This window comes from Ranitomeya variabilis, chromosome 5 (genome assembly GCF_051348905.1).
Source record: "Ranitomeya variabilis isolate aRanVar5 chromosome 5, aRanVar5.hap1, whole genome shotgun sequence".
NCBI classification, from domain to species: domain Eukaryota; kingdom Metazoa; phylum Chordata; class Amphibia; order Anura; family Dendrobatidae; genus Ranitomeya; species Ranitomeya variabilis.
In genome coordinates this window covers 77,420,468-77,448,443 of record NC_135236.1, presented here as the reverse complement: position 1 = coordinate 77,448,443, position 27,976 = coordinate 77,420,468, and the positions used below count along the sequence as shown (strand labels likewise).

Sequence of the window (27,976 nt, the reverse complement as noted above, 5' to 3'; positions counted from 1 at the left end):
GGATTCCCTAGCAACCAGGCAACCCCCACATGTACTCAGCCTGGCTAGTAGCTGTAAATCATTCAGCTGAGGTGACAAAAACATGGCATGATGCGACTGCTCAGCTATGAATCCAGGACACACTGAGCTGAGCTTGAGCGCAGCTTCAGTGATGAGCGGTAACGCCATAGAGGTTACCGCCGGTCACTGCCAGCTGTTCCCACGCTCAGTTCAGTGTGAGCCAGCCGATGAACCTTCATGAAGGTGTAATGAGCTGGCCGGCTCTGACTGTTCTGTTATCATTGACATAGAAGAATCTGTGACAGACACTGCCCCCGTGTGGCCAGAAGTTATACCTATGCCGAATGTGATTACAGAGAAACAAACTGTATTGGCTAAGCTCCCCCCTGTTATGTCATGTGACCAGGAAGGAGGGAGAGAAGAAGGAGAGCCCGGGAAACTTCTCTGTGCAGAGAGAAGTCTGTGCATGCTGGTGCCCTCCTGTAGATGCGACATAGGAGTTTGCCTGGACGATTCCCCTCTCTTGGAAGCTGACATCCAGATTGTTCCCAGCTCCCACACTGCGGAGCACTCAGCGGTGACATCTTCACAGATCCTGGAGCTCATGAACTGTAAGCGGGTCCTCTGTTGAGAGGCCGAACACCCCACCTTTACCTGCTGAACCCCAAGGATTACAGTCTCGACCTGAGAGACGGAATTTTGTTTACTCCCTGTTGTTTTCTCCTCGGCTGGAGCGTCTCCCTGCAGTGACAGACAGGCCTGCGACGTGGGAAGATAACCTCCTGGAGCAAAGGAACTGGTAACGTGTGGATAGGGACAGTGAGGGATAGTTTGTTATTACACGTTATTTCTGTGGATAGGCATATTTTGTGTTGTTTATTATTGTGTTCCGCTGTGTTAATGAAAATGTATAACAGTAAAGATATGTTTGTTAAAATGGAATCTGAGTGTGGAAGTTTTGCTGAGCCAGATCATGGATATACATGGGCGGCCTTGCCCTCGTCCACTTCAACGGCACCATGAGATTCTTAATAACGAATTTGAAACAAACTTAACCCCTTAATCCCCGGAGGTATTTTCATTTTTGCGTTTTTTTTTTCTCCCCTTCTTCTCAGAGCCATCACTTTTTTTATTTATGGCCATGTGAGGGGGTTATTTTTTTTTGCAGGATGAGTTGTACTTTTGAATGACATCATTGATTTTAACATATCGTGTACTGGAAAATGGGGAAAAATTCCAAGTGTGGTGAAGTTGCAAAAAAAGTGCAATGCCAAAGTTGTTTTTTTTTTTTTTAACATGTTCACTGAATGCTAAAACTGACCTGCCGTTATGATTCTCCAGGTTAATACGAGTTCATAGACACCAAACATGTCTAGGTTATTTTTTATCTAAGTGGTGAAAAAAATTCCAAACTTTGTTAAAACAAAAATAAATTTGCGCCATTTTCCGATACCCGTAGTGTCTCCATTTTTCATGATCTGGGATTGGGTTAGGGCTTATTTTTTGCGTGCCGAGCTGACCTTTTTAATGATACCATACTGGTGCAGATACGATTTTTTAATCGCCCGTTATCGCATTTTAATGCAATGTCGCTTCGACCAAAAAAACGTAATTCTGGCGTTTTGACTTTTTTTCTCGCTACGCCGTTTAGCGATCAGGTTAATCCTTTTTTTATTGATAGATCGGGCGATTCTGAACACGGCGATACCAAATATGTGCAGGTTTGATTTTAATTTTATTGTTTTATTTGAATGGGGCGAAAGGGGGTGATGAGAACTTTTATTTTTCTTTAATTTTTTTTATATTTTTAAAAACATTGTCTTTTACTTTTGGCATGCTTCAATAGCCTCCATGGGATACTGGAAGCTGCCATAACCCGATCGGCTCTGCTACATAGAGACGATGATCATATCACCTGTATGTAGCAGAAATGCTGACTTGCTATGAGCATTTTTTTTTTGTTTTGACGAAACTTTATTGATATACTTAGGTGCGGATTACATAATGTGTTTCTGCCTCGGAAACGCTCGTTGAACGCATGTGTGTCTTTCCCTGCAGAATTTCCACACCTAACACAAGTCTGTGGGGAAATTCCGCACATAATACTCAGCATACCCGGAAGGGAAATTGACACGCTGTGGATTTCAAACCCGCACCACAGGTCAGTTTACGCTGCATTAAAAAGAACAGCGGGCATGAGACCTCTATAAATCCCATCAACTTTGCTGGAACTGTAAAACGCTGCATGTCTGAAGCAGCAAAAATGCGTAGCGTCAAAACCGTGATAAAATAACATTGCGGGAACATAGCCTAAAGGGCTCAAATGGTCCCTATGAGAAGACCAATACTATTACTGACCCATGATAGTTTGGGACCTTGTCATAGATTTTGCTTTGGGGTCCATGAGCTTCAAATGACACCGCTGGATCCTGGGAGTGCTCAGTCCATAGAGAACGTTGTCACCTATCCATGGGTTAGGTGATAACTTCAAGATCGGTAGGGGGCCGTCCGCTGAGAGCCTCACTGATCAGCAGAATGAAGACCCTTATATCCCCCCATCTGAATGGAGGACTAGTGCGCATGTCCGATCTCTGCTCTATATATATGGGACTGGTAGAGAAAGCCGAGCGATGGACACAACTAGCTCCTGCAGACCATATTCACTGTGCAAAATGTCAAAACTATCACCCGGATACTTCTATTAATGAGAGATAATTAGTGGAGCTCTGGCCTCAGAGGCTCCATGTCCTGGATGTAGACTGGGGATTATCACGGGTTACAGGCGGGCCAGAACACAATGGTGGTGACTCTATATTATCACTTGCTGCGGTGGAAGTCTGTAGAAGACACCGGCTTTGGGAGGTCTCCATACAAGATGCTGTCTCTTTGGTTGATAAGATTATCCGACTGTCCTTAGATACACAAGGATACAATGTAACTAATCAAGTGATCTGAGTAGACAATCACCTACATGAAGCGTCCACCACCCATCAGGTGACTTCTTGGCAGACGGTATTATGCAACCTCAGGGCCATACCAAACCAATCCCAGGGGGGAAGGGGGTTCTAAAATAATACTGTATATCAATACAAGTAGATCCATTTGAACTTTATGACTTTTCAGATGATAGGATTGTCCTTCAAAAGTCCTCTCATGTGATGGTTTATGGCTGAGATTTCTCTCTGACCCTCGCAGGGTTAAACATATTTGGAATATTTTCCCCTCCCATAGAGGAAGTAATAAGCCGGCGTGACGGTTGTTCTTACCTGTCCCCAGGTGACGCTTAACCAGGCAAGTTGTTTAGTTTGTTCTCTATGATATTTGCTTCGGATGGGGTTGACAATAGGACCCAATGATTTTATATATTTAATTAGTAGATATTGTAGTTCTTTTTTTTGTTGTTCAGAAGTGAAAGTATAACTTTCCAGACAGGTTAGTAGCTGTAATGGACTTTCTTCCTTATGTTACAATATCCTCCGTCTGTGACACTGCCCTATTAATTATAAGCCTATACTATTATATAGAGTGGACAGGTCACTGCCTGCCACAAGATCAGCACTCTCATCTCCTGCTGCTATCATTACCGTCATCTGATTGGTTATTGATTGTTCTATCTCCGCCCACTTTCAAGTAAGTGTTCTGCTGCTGTAAACATTCTGCTCATTTAAATCGAAGGATTTCCGGTTTATAAAACTCATTTTCAAAAAACCTATAAGGGGATTCCTAATTATAAGTTGTCCACTCATGAGAAAATTTTTGTCTGTTGGGAATTTTTAGCCATTCATCCAGAAGAGGATCTGTGAGGTCAGACATTGATGTTGGGGACAGGCCGAGCTCGTAATCTCCGCTCTAGTCTTTCCTAAAGGTATTGGATGGGGATGAGGTCCGGGCTCTGTGCGGCCGGTCAGGTTGTTCCTCACCAAACTCCCCCAACCATGCCTTTATGGACCTTGAAATTTTCACTGGACACAGTCATGGGGAACAGAAAATGTTCTTCCCCAAGCTGCTTCCACAAAGATGGGAGCATCAGTTGCCCAAAATGTCTTGTATGCTGAAGGATTAAGACTTCCTTTCACTGGTATGAAGACTCCTAGAATTAGCCATGAAAAATAATTGCACAATGCAGACAGGCAGGTAACGTTCTCCTGGTAGACCCAGACTCATCCATCAGATGCCAGGTTGAGAAGTGTGATCCGTCACTGCACAAAACACATTTCCACTGCTCCAGAGTCCAGTGGTGGTAGCTTTACACCACTCCATCTGACGCTCAACATTGTCCTTGGTGATGTAAGGCTGCATGCAGCTGCATGGTCATGGAAACCCATCCAATGAAGCTCCTAGGAGGGGCACAGTGTTTGTGCTGTTGTTCATACCAGAAGAGGTATGGACTCTGCTGCTATGGAGCAGAGTGTTGGTGACTTCTCTGTCTTCTGCTCATCAGCACTCGGTGACCCCGCTCTGTGAACTTACGTGGTCTCCACTTCATGGCTGAGTCGCTGCGGTTCCTTCCACTTCTCAATAATATCTCTCACAGGTGGTGGGGGAAGATTTAGGAGGAAGACATGTCATGATCTGACTTCAATATGGCGTCAGAAGTGAGATCTGGTATCAGTGAGATCTGTACTACCGGCTATTCTGTCAAATTAATAACTGCAGATGGCATGGTTGGGGCCAGATGTTATACACCGAGGGCGAGGGGCCGGATGTTATACACAGAGGGGCCAGATGTTATACACCGAGGGCGAGGGGCCAGAAGTTATACACCGAGGGGCCAGATGCTATACACCGAGGGCAAGGGGCCGGATGTTATACACCGAGGGGCCAGATGTTATACACCGAGGGCGAGGGGCCAGAAGTTATACACCGAGGGGCCAGATGCTATACACCGAGGGCAAGGGGCAGGATATTATACACCGAGGGCGAGGGGCAAGATGTTATACACCAAGTGCGAGGGGCCGGATGTTATACACCGAGGGCGAGGGGCCGGATGTTTTACACCGAGGGCGAGGGGCCGGATGTTATACACCGAGGGGCCGGATGTTATACACCGAGGGCAAGGGGCCGGATGTTATATACCGAGGGCGAGGGGCCGGATGTTATACACCGAGGGGCCAGATGCTATACACCGAGGGCAAGGGGCAGGATATTATACACCGAGGGCGAGGGGCAAGATGTTATACACCAAGCGCGAGGGGCCGGATGTTATACAGCGAGGGCGAGGGGCCGGATGTTATGCACCAAGAGCGAGGGGCCAGATGTTATACACCGAGGGCGAGGGGCCGGATGTTATACACCCAGGGGCCAGATGTTATACACCGAGGGCAAGGGGCCGGATATTATACACCGAGGGCGAGGGGCAAGATGTTATACACCAAGGGTGAGGGGCCGGATGTTATACACCGAGGGTGAGGGGCTTGATTTTATGCACCGAGGGTGAGGGGCCAGATGTTATACACCAAGGGTGAGGGGCCGGATGTTATACAGCGAGGGTGAGGGGCTGGATGTTATGCACCGAGGGCGAGGGGCCAGATGTTATACACCAAGGGCGAGGGGCCAGATGTTATACAGCGAGGGTGAGGGGCAGTGTCGGACTGGGATGCCAAAGGCCCACCCGTAACATTGACTTTGGGGGTCCACTTTTCACCTGCATACAAATATTACATATATCTCTATATAATAATAAACTGGGTAGTTTGGTTAATGAATGATGGGATGCTGCTTTTTTCTGTACAGAGAGAAGCAAGTAAATTATGACAAGTACTGCCCATACAGTAAGATTGGGGCCTAGATCTGTACAGGGGCCCACTGGGGGATTCCCCTGTTCCCCTGTGGGCCAGTCCGAACCTGGCGAGGGGCCAGATGTTATACACCGAGGGCGAGAGGCCAGATGTTATACACCGAGGGCGAGGGGCCGAATGTTATATATGGAGGGTGAGGGGCCAGATGTTATACACCGAGGGCGATGTGCCAGATGTTATACACTGAGGGGCCAGATGTTATACACCAAGGGCAAGGGAGTCATATGTTATTCACCGAGGGCGAGGGGCTGGATGTTATACACCGAGGGTGAGAGGTCAGTTGTTATACACCGAGGGCGAGGGGCCGGATGTTATACACCGAGGGTGAGGGGCCAGATGTTATACACCGAGGGCGAGGGGCCGGATGTTATACACCGAGGGCGAGGGGCCAGATGTTATACACCGAGGGCGAGGGGCCGAATGTTATATATGGAGGGTGAGGGGCCAGATGTTATACACCGAGGGCGATGTGCCAGATGTTATACACTGAGGGGCCAGATGTTATACACCAAGGGCAAGGGAGTCATATGTTATTCACCGAGGGCGAGGGGCTGGATGTTATACACCGAGGGTGAGAGGTCAGTTGTTATACACCGAGGGCGAGGGGCCGGATGTTATACACCGAGGGTGAGGGGCCAGATGTTATACACCGAGGGCGAGGGGCCGGATGTTATACACCGAGGGCGAGGGGCTGGATGTTATACACCGAGGGCGAGGGGCCGGATGTTATACACCGAGGGCGAGGGGCCAGATGTTATACACCGAGGGCGAGGGGCTGGATGTTATACACCGAGGGCGAGGGGCCGGATGTTATACACCGAGGGCGAGGGGCTGGATGTTATACACCGAAGGCGAGGGGCCGGATGTTATACACCGAGGGCGAGGGGCTGGATGTTATACACCGAGGGCGAGGGGCCAGATGTTATACACCGAGGGTGAGGGGCCAGATGTTGTACACTGGGGGGCGAGGCCCTGGATGTTATGCACCAGAGAGTGAGGGTCCGGATGTTATACACCGAGGGTGAGGGGTTGGATGTTACACAGTGAGGGTGAGGGGGCCAGATGTTATACTCTGGGGGGGTGAGAGGCTGGATGTTATACACTGGTGATGGGGGGACAGATGTTATATACTGGGTTCGAGGAGCCTGATGTTATATACCAGGGGCAAGGGGCTGGATGTTATACATTGGGGGCGGAGAACCGGATGTTATACACCAGGGTTGATGGGCCGGATATTGTACACCAGGGGGCGAGGGGCTAGATGTTATACACTGGAGAACGAGGGGCCAGATGTTATAGACTGGAGGTCAAGGGGCCAGATGTTATGCACTGGAAGGCAAGGGGCCAGATGTTATACACCGGGGGTCAAGGGGCTGAATGTTATACACCAGGGAGTGAGGGGCTGAGTGTTGCACATCAGGTGACGAGGAGTCGGATATTATATACTAGGAGCAATGTGGCTGAGTGACAAACCTGAATGCAATGATTAAGACGTGTCCAATGCTTTTCTCCATGTATTGTAAGTTGTTAGGGCGGCAGCCCATTTAATGATGATGTGAGGCTACTTTCACACTAGCATCGATACGGGTCCGTCGCTATGCGTTGGGCCGACGTACCGACGCACGTTGTGAAAATGTGGCACGACGTGGGCAGCGGATGCAGTTTTTCAACGCATCCGCTGCCCAGTCTAAAGTCCGGGGAGGAGGGGGCAGAGTTTCGGTAGAAAATGGCGGACGCGAAGTACGAAAAAAACGTTCACTTGAACGTTTTTTCGCTACAACGCTCCGCCAAATACCAACGGATCCAGTTAACGACGGACGCGACGTGTGGCCATACGTCGCAATTCATCGGCAATACAAGTCTATGGAAAAAAAAAGCATCCTGCGGGCACATTTGCAGGATCCGTTTTTCTACCAAAACGACGGATTGCGATGTACGTCACACGACGCAAGTGTGAAAGAGGCCTGAAGATGTAAATATATGTTTTCTTTATCCCGCAGGTGATGCAATGATGGACATCTTGTACCTTCTCTTTTTCTCCGTACTTCCTATGTGTTTTTCATCAGATCCTCCAAATGGTAATTAATATAAACACATTTTCAGACACCGCAGCCCTTTATATGGTCAATGCGCAATGATTTAATTCTCGGTTTTCTTTCCTTAGGTCATGTCATGAGTATGGACACTTTTCTTGGTTTTATAAAGGAGCTGGAGACCACAATGGCAGAATCTTCACCCCAGCATCTGGCTCAGCTCCTGATTTCACCATCCAGTTCCCCCAGCCTTAATGCTCATCAAGTGTCCCTAACCCATGCTTTCCTGACTCATACGGTCATGGCATTAAAAGATGACGTCTGGCAGGAAAGTGGAGTTGTCCTGGCCCCTGATGGAAGCACAGTGGCCATAAGACCCCTTCTTGGTGCCATGCTCTGGGGGTGGAAAGTTGAGTGTAAATTGGAGAATCTACAGGGAGAAGATCATCAAGAGCCAAGCTCAAAACTAGGCGACCAAAGTAGACATCCTACATCCCTAGCCATGTCTTTAGCATTGAGTTTTGCTAATTCTGAAATGTCCCAGGAAACCCCGCTAGATTTTCTAAATGGATGCTGGGATTCCATCTCCACACCCCAAACCTTCCAGCTACAAGCGGCCCCTTCCAAACATGACCTGACATTGGCACATATCAATGGTGCCTTGGATGGCAACCTGCTGAGAAAGATCCTGATCAACGAGACCCAGAAGATGAGCTCCTTACTTCAGTCATACTATTATGGGCGGCCAGCAAAGAGTGCGTTCCGGAGACAGGACTTCCAGGATCTGATAACCCAGGGACAGCTAGCCGATGAAATACTTAGAGGAATGATCTGCTATAAGGAGCATGCCGAAAACCAAAACTTACATCCTATGGCAGACGAGCAGTTCAGCGCCATCGCTTCTGAAGCAGCTAAACAGTTTGCACAGCAGTTCCTAGGTAATAAATCACATTTTTAGGAAAAATTAGCTAGAAGCTAACAAGCTCGATGAATGAGATCTGTTATAGAATCGACAACCGCCTCTAGCCACAACGATCAGACTGCTGTTAACCCCTTAAGTGTCACTGACAATATCTGTCAGGAATATTTAAGTAGTGCCATTTTGTCTATCCATTGGCTTCCTGCAACGCAATCTCAGGGTGCCAATACATTGCCATGGGAGCTAGTGGCCAGCTGAAGGCTTCAATGGATAACATCTTAATACTCCTGTGAAGCACAGACATGGGCTGCGCTTCATATGAAACCACCAGTTTCCCTACATACCGCAATACTGTGGTACATCAATGACAAGCAGCCAACATTTGCAGTTTCAAGTGTGTTCTCTCTAAGGGGACTGAAAAATAAAGTTAAAAAAAAAGCATTAAAAAATATATTTAAAAAAGTCAAAATAAAGAAATAATAATAATGGTCGATGAAAACATAAAATTAATCAACCATACAGTAAACACCATAAAACAGAAAATGCCAGAATTACCTTTTTTTTTTTAAACCTGTACATCACTCACAAAAAATACAATAAAAAGCACTCCAAAATGTCATCAATAAAAACAACAGCTCCCGCAGCATAAAATAAAACTATCACACGGCTCCATGGCTGGAGATATTAAAACATTAGGAGTCTCAGAAAATGGAGACACAAATCAACTTTAAAAAAAAAAAAAAAATTATATTTACAAACTTCTAAATTTATTCACGTTTGCATCATTGAAATTGTACCGACCTGTACTTACCACTTCACCACACATGGCATTTTTTCCTACTTTTCAGTACATTATTTAGTCACATTAATTTTGTCATTGAAAACTACATCTCACCCCGCTAAAAATCAAGACCTTGTATAGCTATATCAACAGATTAATATATGAGTTATCGAACTTATGGCTCTTGGAAAAAGAGGAAGAAAAAACGAATGGCCGTGAAGGGTTTAGGAGATAACATGGTGACTACATGCATCCACCACTAGAGGGAGCCTCCTGCATACTGAGATAGTATTGAATTCAGTTTATAAACAGTGCAGTTAGCTCTTATGCTCCCTCTAGTGGCAGTTGCAGCTAATGCATGAAAGCTTTTCTTGGTGTAAATGTTGTGCATAAATTACAAATATGAGTGAACAGGGATTTACAGAAAGTCTGTGGTTTTTTTTTAATAAAAAAAGTTTTCTTTTTTTTATAGACTGTCCTGCTGTAATACCTCGCTGCATGTGGGAGGCCAAACCATATAAAGGCACCCCGACTTTACTAAAGCCCCCTTTGGCTCATGTCTATATCCATCATACCTATGAGCCCTCTCAGCCTTGTCTCTCCTACCAGGAATGTACAGAGGATATGCGCAGCATGCAGAGATTTCATCAGGTGGATCGAGGCTGGGATGACATTGGCTATAGGTAAGGAGAAAGAAGCACATCTGCTGTTCATGCCTTGACCTCTAGAAGGCGCACATTGCTATGTGTCACGTGACATAAGGTATTACTATTTAAAGGGATTCTCTGGAAATATTGCTGTGAAAAACTAGTATGCATAACAAAAAAACTGTAGACTTTCCTGTGCAAAAACTTCTTTACTGTATGTGGAAATTTTATTTTTTGATGTTGCTTATATAACTCACACATACTGAAAAGCAACAGTGCTAACCAGCGAACAACCACATTGACACTATTTAATCAACAGGTCCACAGTGTCATGTCATCCAGCACCTTCACATGTTTCTAGAACTGTGCAGTGTGGTCACAGCACTAATGGAAGTGATGGCAGCCTGAATGACAACTCACAGTGGCCATAGTCCTTATATATCCAGGTTTTAGCAAATATAGTGGTACATTTATTCAATTTCTTTTATTATCACTATCATGAACATTTCTTTAAAGTGTACTTGTCATTTCTGGCCATTATATCACTTGTATTCTCATTTTTATCAGTTTTCCCTTCTGTAGATTCTGCCTCTGATTTTCAGTTGTCTCTGAGCTAGTGGGTAGTTACTGGCTGCTATAATGATAACCCACACAAAGCACACACATTCCTGCTCTCCTATGTCTGTGTAGATGATGTACAGAAGTAGCAGCAACAGCATGGTAGACATAACATCATACAGCAGTACTGAACAGTCTAGCAATGATTTGAACCCGGAGGGGGAATTAAAACACTTACTAGAAAGCAGAAATACCATTTCTGTGTGGGTGTCACTGGGTTGCCACTTGCCATGACAGAGAGAAGCCAGAAGACTGTGCCGTCTGTTTTCTCCTACCACTGCACTGATTAGGCTACGTTCACATTAGCGTTGCATCAGGCGCAGCTGCGGCGACGCATGCGTCATGCGCCCCTATATTTAACATGGGGGGCGCATGGACATGCGTTGCACTTGCGTTTTGTGACGCATGCGTCACTGTGGTGCATGCGTCAGGGCTCAGAGGACGATGCATGATGCAGTTTTTTCTGCGTCAAAAACCATGCAAAAGTGGACGCATGCGTCACAAAACGCTGCGTTGTGCATGCGTTTACATTTGCGTTGTGCGTTGCGTCGCCGACGCTGCACCGCACAACGAAAATGTGAATGTAGCCTTAGAAGCACTTCACCTTCATATTAAATGGTGTAAATTTCTTTTATCAGTGCAGGGGGTAATCTGCTCAGTTGAGAGCTCCTGAAAGCTTTCCTGCCTTAAGGAGCTCAGATGTTCAGTGTTGGCCACTCCCCTCTCCTATATAGACTGGACTCTGGCAATCAGGAAAAGCCAGAATTAGCTTCATTGCTGTATGGTTCAGGAATTGGTGGTTGTTGTTTGAGAAGGTGTTTGGTGGATTTATCTGTGACTGTTGGTAGGTTTTGGTTGTGTGCAAATCCTCTCCTTCTCCTACTTTGGTTTTTCCCATCCATCACTCCCTGATGTCTCCCTCTGTCGTTTGTGTGTGCTTTTTTTTTATATGATTGTTATTTTCTTTCATCCCTGTTCGTATTCCCTTGTTAGTCTAATTGGTGTATTTCCATACTCTACTACTCCCCTCTTCCCTGGGTGGGGGAATGGAGCAGACAGAGGGTAGATTCAGGAGGTATGTGGCCCTGGCTTCTTCATCATTAGAAGTAGTCCAGGAAACAGGGATAGCTAGGACCCCCTAGCCTTAGGGACAGGGAAGGAGCACCCGGCCCTGGGATATCCAACAACAGAGTTGCAACAGTGGGTCTTCTTTCTAACTCTGCTCCTCCTACCTGCCCTCTCCCTCCGTAAGATAGATCTTAGCTGTTTTTAAGAGTGAATGGTGACTTCAGAAGGCAGGAGAAAGGGTACGAGTAACTCATAACTAGAAAAAGTATAGACTTCAATAGGCGACTGTAAACTGATCCTTCAGTGAATGGGCAATTCTGACCAAGACAGATTTTAGCTGTTTTTCAGAGTGAATAGTAAGTTCAGAGGACAGCGGGAGGAGTACAAGTGAGTCATAAGTGGAGAAAGAAGCATAGACTTTAGTAGGTGACTGTAATCTGATGTCATAGCTCGGTTTTGGGATTCGATCAGGTGACCTGTTGCAGAGTTGTCGGTTCCTCTGACTGGTAAGCTATTTCCCTTTCTTCCCTATCCAAATGATGATAGTTTCTATTGTCTTTGCTTTTCCTTCTTTTTTTGTTCCTCTCCAGGTGTTTTTTATTTTCCCGTTTTGGTTTACCCTATCACTTTCTGGGTGGGGTTTTATATGTTCACCCTTCTCTGCACTAGCTTGCTGGCTATACTTGTAGGTGGATTTGTGCTATGGTGTTCCAACCCCGCAGTAATGGGACTTTCACTGCTAGGCAAATACCATATGTATTCCTGCTGAGTGTCTGTTTGTCTACCTTCCCAGCACCTTTTCCTTTGACATCAGTTAGAGTTCTGGGAAGTTATTCTTGTTTCATTTATTTTGGGTTCTCCTTAGTTTTCCCTCTCTCCCCTTTATGATTGTGCCTTACGTTTTCTCACCCTGGTTCTTAGTGTCCACCTGCACACTTTCCTCTCCCCTTGTTATCGATGTGTAGTGGCCTACCCTCTGGTTACTCAGGAAGTGGAAGAAACCTCTCAACAGCCTTTTAGGTCTGAGGTGGTGTTTTTAGTTATGTGGCTAAAGATTTTTAGCTTTTTAGCTTTGAGTTACTGTTGTAATAGACCTGTGAGGAATACACACGCTTGGGGTTGTGCTGAAATAAATGGCAAGTGGACAAACAATCCACATCTAGTGGGCCTTACCCTCAATATCACGTGTGCAGCCTCCCGTCTCTCTCTGCGTTGGGTAGCTGTTGGGTAGGAAGCCTTCCTTTGCCACATTTTAGGTCTCCAGCAGCACTTTCTATGCCTTGCGTGGTATATTATTTTCATAGGTAGCAGACAAGAGACAAAGAACAACCAGCTTCATTATTTTCATGCAGAGTAAAGCAATAGACCACAGTGCAAAAATAAATCCTGGGCCGTCTGGCCACTAAATAACATCGTCTACAGCACCTCTTGCTATTAGAAGCTCCTCACAGTCCATGCCAGTCCTCATGTCGGCAACTCCTACAGATCTTGGCACAGCCAGTCTTTTCCCTGACTGGCAGCAATAGGGAAAAAAGCTCGTCGACCTTATTAAGCTTCCCCAGTTGGCTCTGAAAGACCATCTGTCATTTGCCAAACATGCGTAATTTCTTAGATGCCGGTCATGCCACTGTTCTCCTGAATCCGGCGATGTTTTTCTTTTAATCCTGCGTCTCTCCATTCCTTAGATACAACCTCCTCTTTCCGCTATATAAATCTAGTCTTGCTAGCCAAGAGGGTGTGTCAGCCCAGTTAACTAAAAAGACTGGATTTATATACAGCGAAGAGATTTCTTTTTTTTATTTTGCATTTCATGCAACAGTATTAAGGCCTATTTTTTTGTAGGATCTGGTACATATAATTTATTTACTGCCTTTTATTAAAGAAGACTTGTTACCTGCTAAAAAAAATGAGTTAAATACCTTGTATAGTCCCCGAGTTACCCTGATCCTGCTCGAGGTGGAGGTGTTGCCCACATTCCACCTTGAACACTCGTGTATTGTTGCAATGTATTTTGATGTGCAATGCGTTTAGTAATGTGTGTTATTGTTAGTGATGAGTTATGTTCTGACCAGCCAATCCCAATTTGTAGTAAGTGTAATAATAATAATAATTATATTAGCAAATACCTCCAATTAGAAATGTAGTATAATTTTTCTGATTCGCTATGTCTCTTTCCTCATGTGCAGGGCATTGCAGAACCTTAGGTATCCATGGTTAAGAGAGGTTAAAGGGAATGAATAGAGGGAGTTCTGTTAGGAAGGCAGATAAGGCCCAGCCAGCAGCTAGAGTAAACTTTTGATCTGAGTACTCAGCAGAGAGTCCATGGATTGAGTGTCCCCGAAAGTGAACGGAGACCGGGATAATGATAGCGTGATCCAGAGTGGAGACAAGGAAAAGCATTAGAAGGAGTGAGCGATTCTCCAGAGACGAGGTCTGGGGCAGGAAGCCAAGAGAGATGGTACAGAGTTATCTAACAGTCAAGTGATGGAGCAGCGCTGTGAAGGTAAGCGGGACGAAGAGAGAGAGTCTTGTGTGGTAGTTACAAGACGTCCGCAAGCAGAGAAGCTAAATATTGGTCATAGTGGCGCAAGTAGCTCCAATAATGGGAAAAGGACGCGGAACCGCAGGTTAAAGAATAAGACTCTGGCTTACTGTTTAGTGGTGCTGCTGTTGGAGACTACGGAAGATCCCGAAGTGCTGTGCTGGGTGGTGGTGAAGACAGAAGCAGAGAGGGAGGTTAATGGACACCACCATCATCATTGCATCCTCCCACCACCATCATTGCCTTCTCCCCCACAACCCCATCATTGCCCATTCCACCACCTGGATCATTGCCTCCCCCACCACCATCATCATTGCCCCCACCACCACCATCATCATCATTGCCTCCCCCACCACCATCATCATTGCCTCCTCCACCACCATCATCATTGCCCATTCCACCACCTGGATCATTGCCTCCCCTCACCACCATCATCATTGCCTCCCCACCACCATCATCATCATTATCTCCTCCACCACCATCATCATTGCCTCCCCCCACCACCATCATCATTGCCTCCCTCCACCACCATCATTGCCTCCCCCTACCATCATTGCCTTCTCCCCATCACCCACATCATTGCCAATCTCAAATATCTCCAATAAACACACACACAAAACCACTATCACACATTCAGCACCACACAGACAGCACTGCACCACTCTCTCACACACACATACACACACACACACACACACACACACACACAAAGCAGCCACAGCACATCCTGGCACCTTCCTCTCTGAAACAGCCACGCTGAATGATGATGTCATCCAGCCGCGCTGAGTCAGACAGGAAGTGTCATGCAGGCTGGAAGGAAGTAGGACGGCATCGGATCCCTGCAGCTCCTCTCCGGTCCCAAGCAGCACAGCGGGCAGTGTTAGCTTCAGCCTGCGGCTAATGCTGCCCGCTATTAAAGTGAAATGGTATTCACTCCTCTCCACACTCATGGGGGCATGGGGAAGCGTGAATATTAATTTCTCTTTAGCAGCGGGGACAGGCTCCTGTCTCCAGCTACTGCTCTCTGGCACCAGGAGAGCCCCCCTTGACTCAGGGGCCCCATAGCAGCTGGGTGTGCCACTATTAGTGACATGCCACTGGCTGGGGGGCCCCTGGAGCAGTGAGGGCCCTAGGTAGCTGCTGGCCAATATGCCAGCAGGTGTCAGTGCCTGGGCCCACCGGAGAATCCTCCGGTTCTCTGGTGGGCCAGTGCAACCCTGCTCTACTGTGTATGGGGGTATAATAACAGGAATTCCGAAGTCATCTCAAAAAATCTGGGTAGAGAAAGTATTAGTCAAGTCCTCCCATTTACTCCTAAATTCCTCGTCATCTATAGGGAAAGAGGGGAAGACTTGAATGCGGAGTCCCCTTGGGATGAGGTTTTTTTGGATATATTTATCCAAAAATTCGTGATTCCACCAAATGTGCGTTCTTTTGCGCAGCAATTCCTTGAAGCGTGTTATAATCTCCTGTAGCTCTCTGATGGGCCCATCATTACCCCCTTCTGTGTTATCGTGGAACACCTCATTAAGTTGTGCACGCCAGGTGCGATCACGTGCACGAAAGTCCATGGTTACAACGGAGAGAGCTGTGAAACAGACAGAAACAGTTAATAATAACAGGAATTCCGAAGTCATCTCCAAAAATCTGGGTAGAGAAATCAGTATCTATAGTAGGAAATACCCAGAGACCTTTTTATAGCTCCTTACAATGTACGCAAAAAGAGGAGAACAAGGACCACATAGTAAAGATATGTATAAGCAAAAATCTTTATTAGTATAAATGTTAAAAATGGACAACAGTATAAAATGCACATGTAACACGAAAAATCACATAGAAGGGGGAGAAAAACAACCATCCCTACACCATCCTAGTACTCAGGTACAGTTGCGTAAGGAGCAAGAAAGGACAGCTCCATGTGCACAGCATTAGTTGCACGGTAAGCTGAGTAGTCACTGCTGCGCCAGAATGAGTGCCAGCAAGTGCGCCATGCCAAATCAATAAATACCCCATACCGCAGCAGCAGCTGTAAACAGAAAAAGCTTACCAGTGTAGGAGGGAGGTGGAAGGAGGGAATCCCGCCGGTGGAAAGTCCCCGACGCGCGTTTCGTGGCATTAAACCGCCACTTCCTCAAGGGGATGTAGAAAGGGGTGACCAGGACCTGCTAATAACCTCCCCTGACCCCTATCACATGTCCGGCACCAACCAATCGCAGTGGCGCTAGCGGCGCATGCGCACTGCGGCAGGAAAGTCTGGAGTGAAGGCCAGGCGTCAGCCCGAGTGCGCATGTCCAGAACGAAGGTCCCGGACCGGCGCCCAAGGTAGATAGACACCCACCCACACGCCAAGACTGCCCGCACGCAGGGTGATGCGCACAGCCACACGAGGGCGTTCCGCAGTAAGCTGGCAAAGAAAAAGAAGGACCTAATAGCTGTAAAGACCCAACACAAATGGCTAGAATGTAGGGACACTAATGGAATGGCACATACATATATCAAGCATTGCCATAATGACAAATTTAAGAATTAGTAAAAATAACTATCCTACTGTATATACAGCGTATTGAGACAGAAACATTGTATATGGGGAGATCATAATATGCTCTGTTTCTACAAAAGCAAATACAATCATACACATGTAATGCTGCAATAAGCAGAAGAGTTATATAAGAGTGTCCATATGTATAAAGCAGGCACCGGAAAACCGGTTCTTGTCCATAAGAAGCGTCCACATATTTTTTAATTGGCCCAGATAGTAGCGGACAGATGCCAGCAGTATGTAACGGGAAAGAGGGAAGGAGAGATCAAAACAGGTCCCATGGATGAAGAATGCTGCTGATAATACAAAAAAGAAAAGAGGTTACAAATTAAAAAAGAAATAAAAAAGAAATAAAAACACAAAAATATCCACTGGAGGGGGTGTAACCAACTGATTGTCAGGGAAGATGTAGATTGGGCATGTCCAATTTCAGACTGCCAACTGATTCATCGAGGGATAAACCGCAGGCTGAGATGTCTGTTGACAGCTTTCTCATAGAGAACACAGGAGCACTCTGCCGAACAAGCGCTCTTTTGTATGGAAAAGGCGGCCAAGATGGCTGACAGCCAAATGATCAGCTGAAGCACTGTTCGTTTGACGGCCATTTATTGCATATGGGGGCCTTTAAACAAGGCACAGGGAGTGGATAGGGTCAGTTGTGAGACATGATAATATGTGTAGTGTTAATAGTGGGTTGAAAGCAGAGAAAAAGTGACTCGAGCTTGGGGTTCCTACAGTAGACATAAGTAGCAGCCATGTGACAGGAGGCTTCAAAAACAGATTGGACTAGTGGAAATGTGGAATAGGCCTCCTGGTCTACTTGAAGTACACTTCAGCACGGCAAATTTGATGAGCTACTAACATTGTACCCACAATCATGGAGTTCTGGTTGCAGTTTCTGCAAGAGAGACTGACAATTTGCAGTAGTAAAACCCAATTCAATATTGCAGGCACCTGGTGTACCGATCTCATAACTGAAACAATAGGAACTTAGAGATTATATTGCTCATTCCCCATTCAGGAACTATAATTATTGCCCCAATTTATAGACTACACTGCTCACTCCCAGCTCAGAAGCCACTCGTAGTTCAGTAGTCCAAGAACTGATCTAGACAGAGAAACCATTTGTGAAAGGTTCCTCATTTGTGAAGTTGAAATCGAACCTAAGTTGTGAGAGAGAAAGAATTTTCCATCTCCAAAATTTGGGTCCTCGATGATATCAATGTGGTGTGGGTTCAGTTTCAAGTTCTCTTACCCAAAGCAAACTTGGCCTAACGTTCGGTCGGGTAACAGAACCTGAACTTCCATGGGTCCGTTCATCTCTAGCAGGAACTAATTATGTCCTGCTCATCTCACATATTGTGCAAAAAGAAAAGGCTATAAGAAGCCACAGCCAGCTCACCAATCCAGGCAGGTGCACGGAACATTATCTTGGACTAAGATGGATATACATAACGAAGTAAGGAAGGACTTTTGCGCTAAGGCAAGGACTGTTTGTACTACACCAATTTTTAATGGAGAAATAAAGCATTTGAATTTTATGGAGCTGGAACGCCTTCCTTACTTCGTCATCTCACATATTACTATCACCAGGAAAGATTTCATAAATTAAAGAATAGTTTCATTCAACCACTACAAGATGAGATATTATATTAACATAACGATACTTGAATTAACCCTCTTCTTAGGTAGTCAAAATCCTAGATGTCAAGGTTACTAGATATAACTTTTACAAGACAGATAAGAAGACATAAATAAATTTGTGTCCAAAGGTAAATTATTTGGGTTTTAAAAAATGTATTTATAGCTTATAGCTAGTTATTGTCATGCTGCTGTAATGCAGGTAGGTGCAGTCTTCCCTAGATAGCAGTAGGGAGGAAGCAGGTCTGCACCTTAACAGAGCTGACCTGCAGTGCAGCAGTGAGGCTACCACAGGTGGCAGCAGAACAGTCAAACAAGCGGGTTCTATATAGTCAGTAGCGCAGTACCAAAGGAAAATACAAAACACAGAGTCAGAGACAAGCAAAAAGGTCAGTAACAGTCAGGAGCGGATAAGCCAAAGAAAGAAGACAAAAATAGGTCAGGATACAAGCCGTCAAAACCGGGGGGGTCTGAACACTAAAGGGAAATACTGAGTCAAGACGGGAACAGGGGAAAAACAGAGACACGGGTTCCGGAAGCTAAAGCAACAGGACAAATCAGGATATACCAGAGTCAGCCACACACGCCGTAGGCAGAACTATAACTGACACCACCTGCAGGATGCAACAGAGATAAATAGCAACACCTGAAACCAGACTGAGGCTGAGAAAAGTTAACCCCTGACGTGATCAGACTGGGAAAAAGGGGAAACAGTACTCAAAAACCGTTATTATATAGTTAGTTTATAGCTATGGATTGTAAATACAATTTTTATACAAGTTGTCTTCTTTGTTCACTATCACCAGCTTTGTGGTGGGTTCTGATGGATACCTGTATGAAGGACGTGGCTGGCACTGGGTTGGGGCTCACACCAAGGGCCACAACTCTATTGGTTATGGCATAAGCTTCATTGGAGATTTCACAACATTGGTCCCTGATACTCGAATACTGCAACTGCTTAAAGATGGCTTTTTGAAGTGTGCCGTGAGATCCGGTTACATCTTGCCCAACTATACCATTCAAGGTCATCGTCAGGTTGTTAACACCACGTGCCCAGGAGATGCCTTGTTCCAAGAGATTACAACCTGGGAGCACTTTATCAAGGTAATATAAAAAATTATAGCTAAACCTAGAAGTGCATTGGGGGGGGGGGGGGGGTGTAAATCCAGTAGGATATTTAGATATGCCCCCAATTTCAGGCTAATTTACTGTATATGTGGCTTTACATTTTTATTTCTCAGCACTGACTCATTGGAATCATTTTTTATTGTTGTGTAACCTATACAGCCAAATTACTTGTTTTATCCGTCCAGACAGGACTAGCCCAGATAGGTTAGTGATTAGCCCAGATAGGTTCCCTTTAAAATTGTCAAGTACAAGTCCTCTCAATATCTAATGTGATTCCCTAAAAGTTTCCTTTGTTAAACCAGTAATCTAGAATCTGAAATGGAGACAGTTTTCTCCTGACTCCTTCTGTATTTTGGACCTGTATTAGAAGGATCTACACCTGCACATAGACATCTTGGCTACGATGTGGAAATTAATGGTTTCCTGCAGCCCTTTAAATCCCAGAAAGCACAGAACAGCCTTAGCTAACCATAGACAATGAGAGCAGAGACATCAGACAGGTGGAAGGTGACATCAATTTATAACTTATGACAAAGAGAGAAACTTTTTGGCTGCCCTTTGGGAAACCAAGAATCTTGCCACCTTCTTTTCCCACTCATGAGTGGATGATAAAGATGTTTTTTGTAGGTCTGGTGGAAATGCAGTATGGGCAACACCGGTTGGTACCTTAAAGAGTACCCCAGTAGGGCCATGGTCGGACACAATAATGGACCACAATGAACTGAGTTTGGAACCAATCATTGGTCCATAAGGTCTACACAGATAAAATATATGAAGCTTTATTATTTATATCAACGGTAATAGCAAAGTTTATAGATGAGAATATGTATAAATGAAGGGTGAGCCCTCTGAATCTTTCCTCCTATTGAGCAGAATTGAATATTACAGGTATATAAGCTGCTGGGAGCCCCTTATAATTAGGTTTTATTATGGAACACCGTTTAAATGCTCCATTATCTTTCTACAAGACTTCCAATAAAATCAATTTTTGTCTCAAAAATGCTGGACATAGCTTTAGGGTTTTAACTTGTAGAATGATTTTTTTGGTTTGGGACTTTCTCTGTTAAAAAGGGTTATCTGGGAAAAGGAAGGAAGGAATAGGAAAGTAGGAGGAAGGAAGGAAAGAATGGAAAGGAAAAGAAAAGAAGAAAGGAAGATAGGAAGGAAAGAAAGAAGAATGAAAGAAAATGTCATTATGAATAAACTGATAAATATCTTTAATTAGGTGAATCACATTCATTTTGTCTAGGAAGGTAGGTTTTTAAAATATAAGTTGTATTGTAGGAGCAGCATTTGGTGGGAAGCTCTGCTGCTGTGACCTGGAGATAGATTGTATGTCCAAGTTATCTCAAGGTCATAGCGGTGGAGCTTTTTACAGAACATTCTCAAAGGCTCCTGTCCTGTTATGATTCTAGGACACGTTTCTGTCCGTGTAACAAGACGACAAGACATACTTTTTAAGAGAGTCCCCTAACAATAAGCAGATCATATAGTGTCTGCCCGCTGGGTTCCACACCAATCAGCCATATTTTTTTGATAAAAATAGGTTTAGAATGTCCCTAAAGTGTCATCACAGGTGAAATTAAAGGGGTTGTCTGGGCATAGATATTTGATGGCCTATGTACAGGATAGGCTATCAATATCAGATCGATGAGGGTCCGACACCCGGGACCCCACCAATCAGCTGTTTTTTGCTTTGGCAGAGGCCGGATGTAAACACTTTGAGTGGAGGTGCTGCCAAGTGGCCACCAAACTTTGAAAAAAGCTGTTCTTAGCAGCTGTAGGGAGTCGGACCCGCCCCCTCCCCCCCCCACCAATTTGCTATTGTTGACCTATTATGTCGCTAGGTTATCAAATACCTATACTATACCCAGCCAACCAATTCAAGCATAACAAAATCAAATGCTTTTTAACCCACCTCTCCACTGACATAGACATGAAGAAACTCAGAGGAGGACCCATTTCGTTTTTTTTACATCCCTTGCTTAATAGAGTATATAAATCTAGGCTTTCTAAACTAGAAAACCCCTTTAAGCTTCTCTATAAACCTTCATGACCACTATTTAAGATACCTAACATTTATTCTATTGCATTTTTAGGAATCTACAGAATCTAAAGAATAATTTATCACAGATCAAGATATCAACCCTCCTACTCTGCACCCAATAAAACTTGACATCATTTTGACTTCCGTGTATTGTAATTCATTTGCGTATAACCACAATCCTCACTTACACCTCCTCCAAACCGCTTTACTAGGCTCTGATCAGTATGGTTTAAGATTTTCGTGACACCACAGGTTTACTGTTATCTTAAAAAAAAAAAAGCTTTGTCAAATATGTTTCCTGTTGTAAGGGGAAGAAGCAGCCGAAAGATACAAAAAGAGAGAGCGACACAGAGGGACTGGGTTTGGTAGAGGAGGTAAACAAGCCAGCTTAACAGACAAGGTGGCTGTCGAAAAAGGAACAGGTTGACAAGCCAAGATCGGAAGAAGTTGCAAAAATAGAGAAATCACCAGAGCAAAGGTGTCTTCAAGAAGAAAAGTGGATGCTATTATAAATGCATAATATGGTACAAGAGGGATTTTAGCGGCAACCGTGAACACTGTAAACAGCCAGAAGTCCACAGAAGAGCAGCAATTCCAGAGTCAGGACATCACTTAGAAGCATGGTGGAACCTTGTGAAGACCCAGGAGCTCTAGAATCCACCAATCCAGAGCCTTCTCCTCTTGGATCTTATCAATGGAAGAAAGGACACAAGCGAAGCATGTGGGATCGACTTCAGGGGTGGAAGTCTTCTCGATCCCAGAACAAGGAACCACAAAAAAAGCCGAATAATCTGTTTAAGAAGATAAAGTCCTCCAAGGAGTCTAACGCAGGAGGCATTGTGCACTATCTGCGCTCAGTGTCGCTGCACCAGAAGGGAAGGAAGAAAGAGGTGGTGGAGCATGTTGAGGTTTTAGAAGGTAAGCAAAAGAATTCAGGACACTTTTTATATAGCTCGTCATACATGTTCCACATTTTCGTCCTTATGAAATAACAAGTGGGAATCCTTCAATGTTGGAGATATCAGATAGTTCTTGTGGTAATTTCTTTGTGATAACACAATGACTCATTTTTCTCAAATAATTTCCAAGAATAACCAGGAGTCTTATCAAGTGTTGTAAACAGTGAGACATCTACAGTATTTATGGATACAATCCAGTTGATCCTGTTTGATCTTGTGTTACCTGAAGGGGTTTTTTTTTCTTTTATCAGATTGGCCCATACCTAACAGGGTGTTTTTTATCCCCTCATTGCAGGACATTTTATCCTTTTAGGTCACATTAGTCCATACCTTCCAGGGTTTTTTTTTATCTCCTTCATTGAAGAACATTTCAATCTTTTAGGTCAGATTGACCAATGTCTTACAGGATGTTTTACCTTCTTCATTGCAGAACATTTTACCCTTTTAGGTTAGATACCTCACAGGGTTTTTTTAATTGAGGGACATTTTATCCTTTAAGTCATTTTGGCCAATGCCTTATGAGTTTTTTTTAACTCCTTCATTGCAGGAAATGTTACCCTTTTAGCTTAGAGGCCTAGCTAGGGTTTTAGTTCTGGGGAGGGTGAAACTTCTGAGTGGGCCGCTAACATTGTAACTCTGATTAAAACTATGGTGGCACACGCTAATAGTGGAGAACATCAGTAGATGACAGGGCTATTACTGAAAATAATCTCTATAAAAAGTTAACCCCTTCCCGACCTTTGACGCATACGCTGCGTCATGAAAGTCGGTGCCAATCCGACCTGTGACGGGATCGCGTCCCTGCAGATTGGGTGAAAGGGTTAACTCCAATTTCACCCGATCTGCAGGGACAGGGGGAGAGGTACTTTAGCCCAGGGGGTGTGGCTTTGCCCCCACGTGGCTACGATCGCTCTGATTGGCTGTTGAAAGTGCAACAGCCAATCAGAGTAATTTGCAATATTTCACCTATGAAAATGGTGAAATATTGCAATCCAGCCATGGCCGATGCTGCATATCATCGGCCATGGCTGGAAATCCTGATCTGCCCCCCCCCCCCACTGCCACCGATCTGCTCCCCGGTCCTCCGTTCAGTCCCGTACTCCCCTGCGTCCGCCTGTCCGCTCCCCCGTCCTCGTGTCCGCTCCCCCCGTGCTCCGATCCACCCCCCTGCGCTCCGATCCACCCCCCCACCACCCCTTCATACTTACCGATCCTCCCGGAGTCGGTCCGTCTTCTCCCTGGGCGCCGCCATCTTCCAAAATGGCGGGCGCATGCGCAGTGCGCCCGCCGAATCTGCCGGCCCGCAGATTCGTTCCATGTACATTTTGATCACTGTGATATAACCCATCACAGTGATCAAAATAAAAAAAATAGTAAATGAACCCCCCCCTTTATCACCCCCATAGGTAGGGACAATAATAAAATAAAGAAAATATATATTTTTTTCCACTAGGGTTAGGGTTAGGGGTAGAGTTAGGGTTAGGGCAAGGGTAAGGCTATGTGCACACGTATTCTGGTACTCTGGATTTTTCCGCAGCGGATTTGATAAATCCGCAGTGCAAAACCGCCGCGGATTTACCGCGGTTTTTCTGCGTTTTTTCTGCAGATTTCACTGCGGTTTTACAACTTTGTTTTCTATTGGAACAGTTGTAAAACCGCTGCGGAATCTGCAGAAAGAAGTGACATGCTGCGGAATGTAAACCACTGCGTTTCCACGCAGTTTTTTCCGCAGCATGTGCACAGCGTTTTTTGTTTCCCATAGGTTTACATTCAACTGTAAACTCATGGGAAACTGCTGCGGACCCGCAGCTGCGGAAACGCTGCTGCGGACCCGCAGCTGCGGAAGCGCTGCTGCGGATCCGCGGCCTTTTCCGCAGCGTGTGCACATACCCTTAGAATTAGGCTATGTGCACATGGTGCGGATTTGGCTGCGGATCCGCAGCGGATTGGCCGCTGCAGATTCGTAGCAGTGTTCCATCAGGTTTACAGTACCATGTAAACCTATGGAAAACCAAATCCGCTGTGCCCATGGTGCGGAAAATACCACGCAGAAATGCTGCGTTGTATTTTCCGCAGCATGTCAATTCTTTGTGTGGATTCCGCAGCGTTTTACACCTGTTCCTCAATAGCAATCCGCAGGTGTAATCCGCACAAAAAACACTGGAAATCTGCGGTAAATCTGCATGTAAAACGCAGTGCCTTTTACCTGTGGATTTTTCAAAAATGGTGCAAAAAAATCTCACACGAATCCGCAACGTGGGCACATAGCCTTAGGGTTAGGGTTGGAATTAGAGTTAGGGTTGGAATTAGGGCTAGGGTTGGAAATAGGGTTAAGATTAGGCTTGTGGTTAGGGTTATGGTTAGGGGTGTGTTGGGGTTAGGGTTGTGGTTAGGGTTAGGATTAGCGTTAGGGTTGGGATTAGGGTTAGGGGTGTGTTGGGGTTAGGGTTGTGGTTAGGGGTGTGTTGGGGTTAGGGTTGTGATTAGGGTTATGGCTAGAGTTGGCATTAGGGTTAGGGGTGTGTTGGGGTTAGTGTTGGAGTTAGAATTGAGGGGTTTCCACTGTTTAGGCACATCAGGGGTCTCCAAACGCAACATGGCGCCACCATTGATTCCAGCCAATCTTGCGTTCAAAAAGTCAAATGGTGCTCCCTCCCTTCCGGGCCCTGACGTGCGCCCAAACAGTGGTTTACCCCCACGTATGGAGTACCAGCATACTCAGGACAAACTGGGCAAAAACTATTGGGGTCCAATTTCTCCTGTTACCCTTGTGAAAATAAAAAATTGCTTGCTAAAACATCATTTTTAAGGAAAGAAAAATGATTTTTTATTTTCACGGCTCTGCGTTGTAAACTTCTGTGAAGCACTTGGGGGTTCAAAGTGCTCACCACATATCTAGATCAGTTCCTTGGGGGGTCTAGTTTCCAAAGTGGGGTCACTTGTGGGGGGTTTCTACTGTTTAGGCACATCAGGGGCTCTGCAAACGTAACATGATGCCCGCAGGCCATTCCATCAAAGTCTGCATTCCAAAGCGTCACTACTTCCCTTCCGAGCCCCGGCATGTGCCCAAACAGTGGTTTTCCCCCACATATGGGGTATCAGCGTACTCAGGAGAAACTGGACAACAACTCATGCAGTCAAATTTCTCCTGTTATCCTTGGGAAAAATAAAAAATTCTGGGCTAAATAAATATTTTTGAGGAAAGAAAACACATTTATTATTTTCACGGCTCTGCGTTATAAACTTCTGTGAAGCACTTGGGGGTTCAAAGTGCTCACCACACATCTAGATAAGTTCCTTGGGGGGTCTAGTTTCCAAAATGGGGTCACTTGTGGGGAGTTTCTTCTGTTTAGGCACATCAGGGGCTCTGCAAACGCAACGTGACGCCCGCAGAGCATTCCATCAAAGTCTGCATTTCAAAACGTCACTACTTCCCTTCCGAACCCCGACGTGTGCCCAAACAGTGGTTTACCCCCACATATGGGGTATCAGCGTACTCAGGAGAAACTGGACAACAACTTTTTTTTTCAAAGTGCTCACCACACATCTAGATTAGTTCCTTGGGAGGTCTAGTTTCCAAAATGGGGTCACTTGTCGGGGAGCTCCAATGTTTAGGCACACAGGGGCTCTCCAAACGCAACATGGTGTCCGCTAATGATTGGAGCTAATTTTCCATTCAAAAAGCCAAATGGCGTGCCTTCCCTTCCGAGCCCTGCCGTGCGCCCAAACAGTCGTTTACCCCCACATATGGGGTATCATCGTACTCAGGACAAACTGGACAACAACATTTGGGGTCTAATTTCTCCTGTTACCCTTGGGAAAATAAAAAATTCCGGGCTAAAAATCATTTTTGAGGAAAGAAAAATTATTTTTTATTTTCACGGCTCTGCGGTATAAACTTCGGTAAAGCACCTGGGGGTTTAAAGTGCTCACTATGCATCTAGATAAGTTCCTTGGGGGGGTCTAGTTTCTAAAATGGGGTCACTTGTAGGGGAGCTCCAATATTTAGGCACACAGGGGCTCTCCAAACGCGACATGGTGTCCGCTAATGATTGGAGCTAATTTTCCATTCAAAAAGTCAAATGGCGCGCCTTCCCTTCCGAGCCTTGCCGTGCACCCATACAATGGTTTACCCCCACATATGAGGTATCGGCATACTCAGGAGAAATTGCCCAACAAATTTTAGGATCCATTTTCTCCTGTTGCCCATGTGAAAATGAAAAAATTGAGGCTAAATGAAATTTTGTCTGAAAAAAAAGTACTTTTTCATTTTTACGGATCAATTTGTGAAGTACCTGAGGGTTTAAAGTGCTCACTATGCTTCTAGATAAGTTCCTTGGGGGGTCTAGTTTCCAAAATGGGCTCACTTGTGGGGGAGCTCCAATGTTTAGGCACACAGGGGCTTTCCAAACGTGACATGGTGTCCACTAACGATGGAGATAATTTTTCATTCAAAAATTCAAATGGCGCTCCTTCCCTTCCGAGCCTTACCATGTGCCCAAACAGTGGTTTACCCCCACATGTGAGGTATAGATGTACTCAGGAGAAATTGCCCAACAAATTTTAGGATCCATTTTATCCTGTTGCCCATGTGAAAATGAAAAAATTGAGGCTAAAATAATTTTTTTGTGAAAAAAAAGTACTTTTTCATATTTACAGATCAATTTGTGAAGCACCTGGGGGTTTAAAGTGCTCACTATGCCTCTAGATAAGTTCCTTGTGGGGTCTAGTTTCCAAAATGGGGTCACTTGTGGGGAAGCTCCAATGTTTAGGCACACGGGGGCTCTCCAAACGCGATATGGTGTCCGCTAAAGATTGGAGCCAATTTTTCCTTCAAAAAGTCAAATGGCGCTCCTTCCCTTCCGAGCCCTGCCGTGCGCCCAAACAGTGGTTTACCCCCACATATGAGGTATCAGCGTACTCAGGACAAATTGGACAACAACCTTCGTGGTCCAGTTTCTCCTTTTACCCTTGGGAAAATAAAAAAATTGTTTCTAAAAGATCATTTTTGTGACTAAAAAGTTAAATGTTCATTTTTTCCTTCCATGTTGCTTCTGCTGCTGTGAAACACCTGAAGGGTTACTAAACTTCTTGAATGTGGTTTTGAGCACCTTGAGGGGTGCAGTTTTTAGAATGGTGTCACTTTTGGGTATTTTTAGCCATATAGAACCCTCAAACTGACTTCAAATGTGAGGTGGTCCCTAAAAAAAATGGTTTTGTAAATTTTGTTGTAAAAATGAGAAATCACTGGTCAAA

General features: G+C 45.1%; 2 protein-coding genes across 4 annotated transcripts in view; both read left to right on the top strand.

Annotated features, from left to right (window-relative positions):
• The first annotated feature begins 424 nt into the window (after positions 1-424).
• On the top strand, positions 425-21,901 carry PGLYRP2 (peptidoglycan recognition protein 2). Of its 3 annotated transcripts, none has more exons than XM_077262334.1 (6): positions 425-799; positions 7,799-7,876; positions 7,963-8,769; positions 10,004-10,214; positions 19,393-19,690; positions 21,814-21,901. In XM_077262334.1, the coding sequence occupies exons 2-6, from the start codon at positions 7,807-7,809 to the stop codon at positions 21,835-21,837; spliced, it is 1,410 nt and encodes a 469-aa protein (XP_077118449.1). In that variant the 5' UTR covers positions 425-799; positions 7,799-7,806; the 3' UTR covers positions 21,838-21,901. The 3 variants fall into 3 exon arrangements, with proteins under 3 accessions (XP_077118449.1, XP_077118447.1, XP_077118446.1); XM_077262332.1 differs by lacking the exon at positions 425-799 and adding an exon at positions 2,130-2,161; XM_077262331.1 differs by lacking the exon at positions 425-799 and adding an exon at positions 3,228-3,291.
• A 160-nt stretch (positions 21,902-22,061) lies between these two features.
• Positions 22,062-27,976, top strand: part of RASAL3 (RAS protein activator like 3) — a 60,070-nt gene continuing 54,155 nt past the window's right edge. Inside the window, exon 1 of the mRNA XM_077262330.1 lies at positions 22,062-22,679. Within this exon, the coding sequence (XP_077118445.1) occupies positions 22,382-22,679 (298 nt within the window). The 5' untranslated portion in view covers positions 22,062-22,381. The remainder of the gene's footprint in view (positions 22,680-27,976) is intronic.

Coding starts and splice junctions, on each gene's coding strand:
- PGLYRP2 (XM_077262334.1), top strand. CDS start 7,807: ATGATGGACATCTTGTACCTTCTCTTTTTCTCCGTACTTCCTATGTGT. Junction 7,877..7,962: donor TTCATCAGATCCTCCAAATG/GTAATTAATATA, acceptor TTCTTTCCTTAG/GTCATGTCATGAGTATGGAC. Junction 10,215..19,392: donor TGGGATGACATTGGCTATAG/GTAAGGAGAAAG, acceptor CACTATCACCAG/CTTTGTGGTGGGTTCTGATG.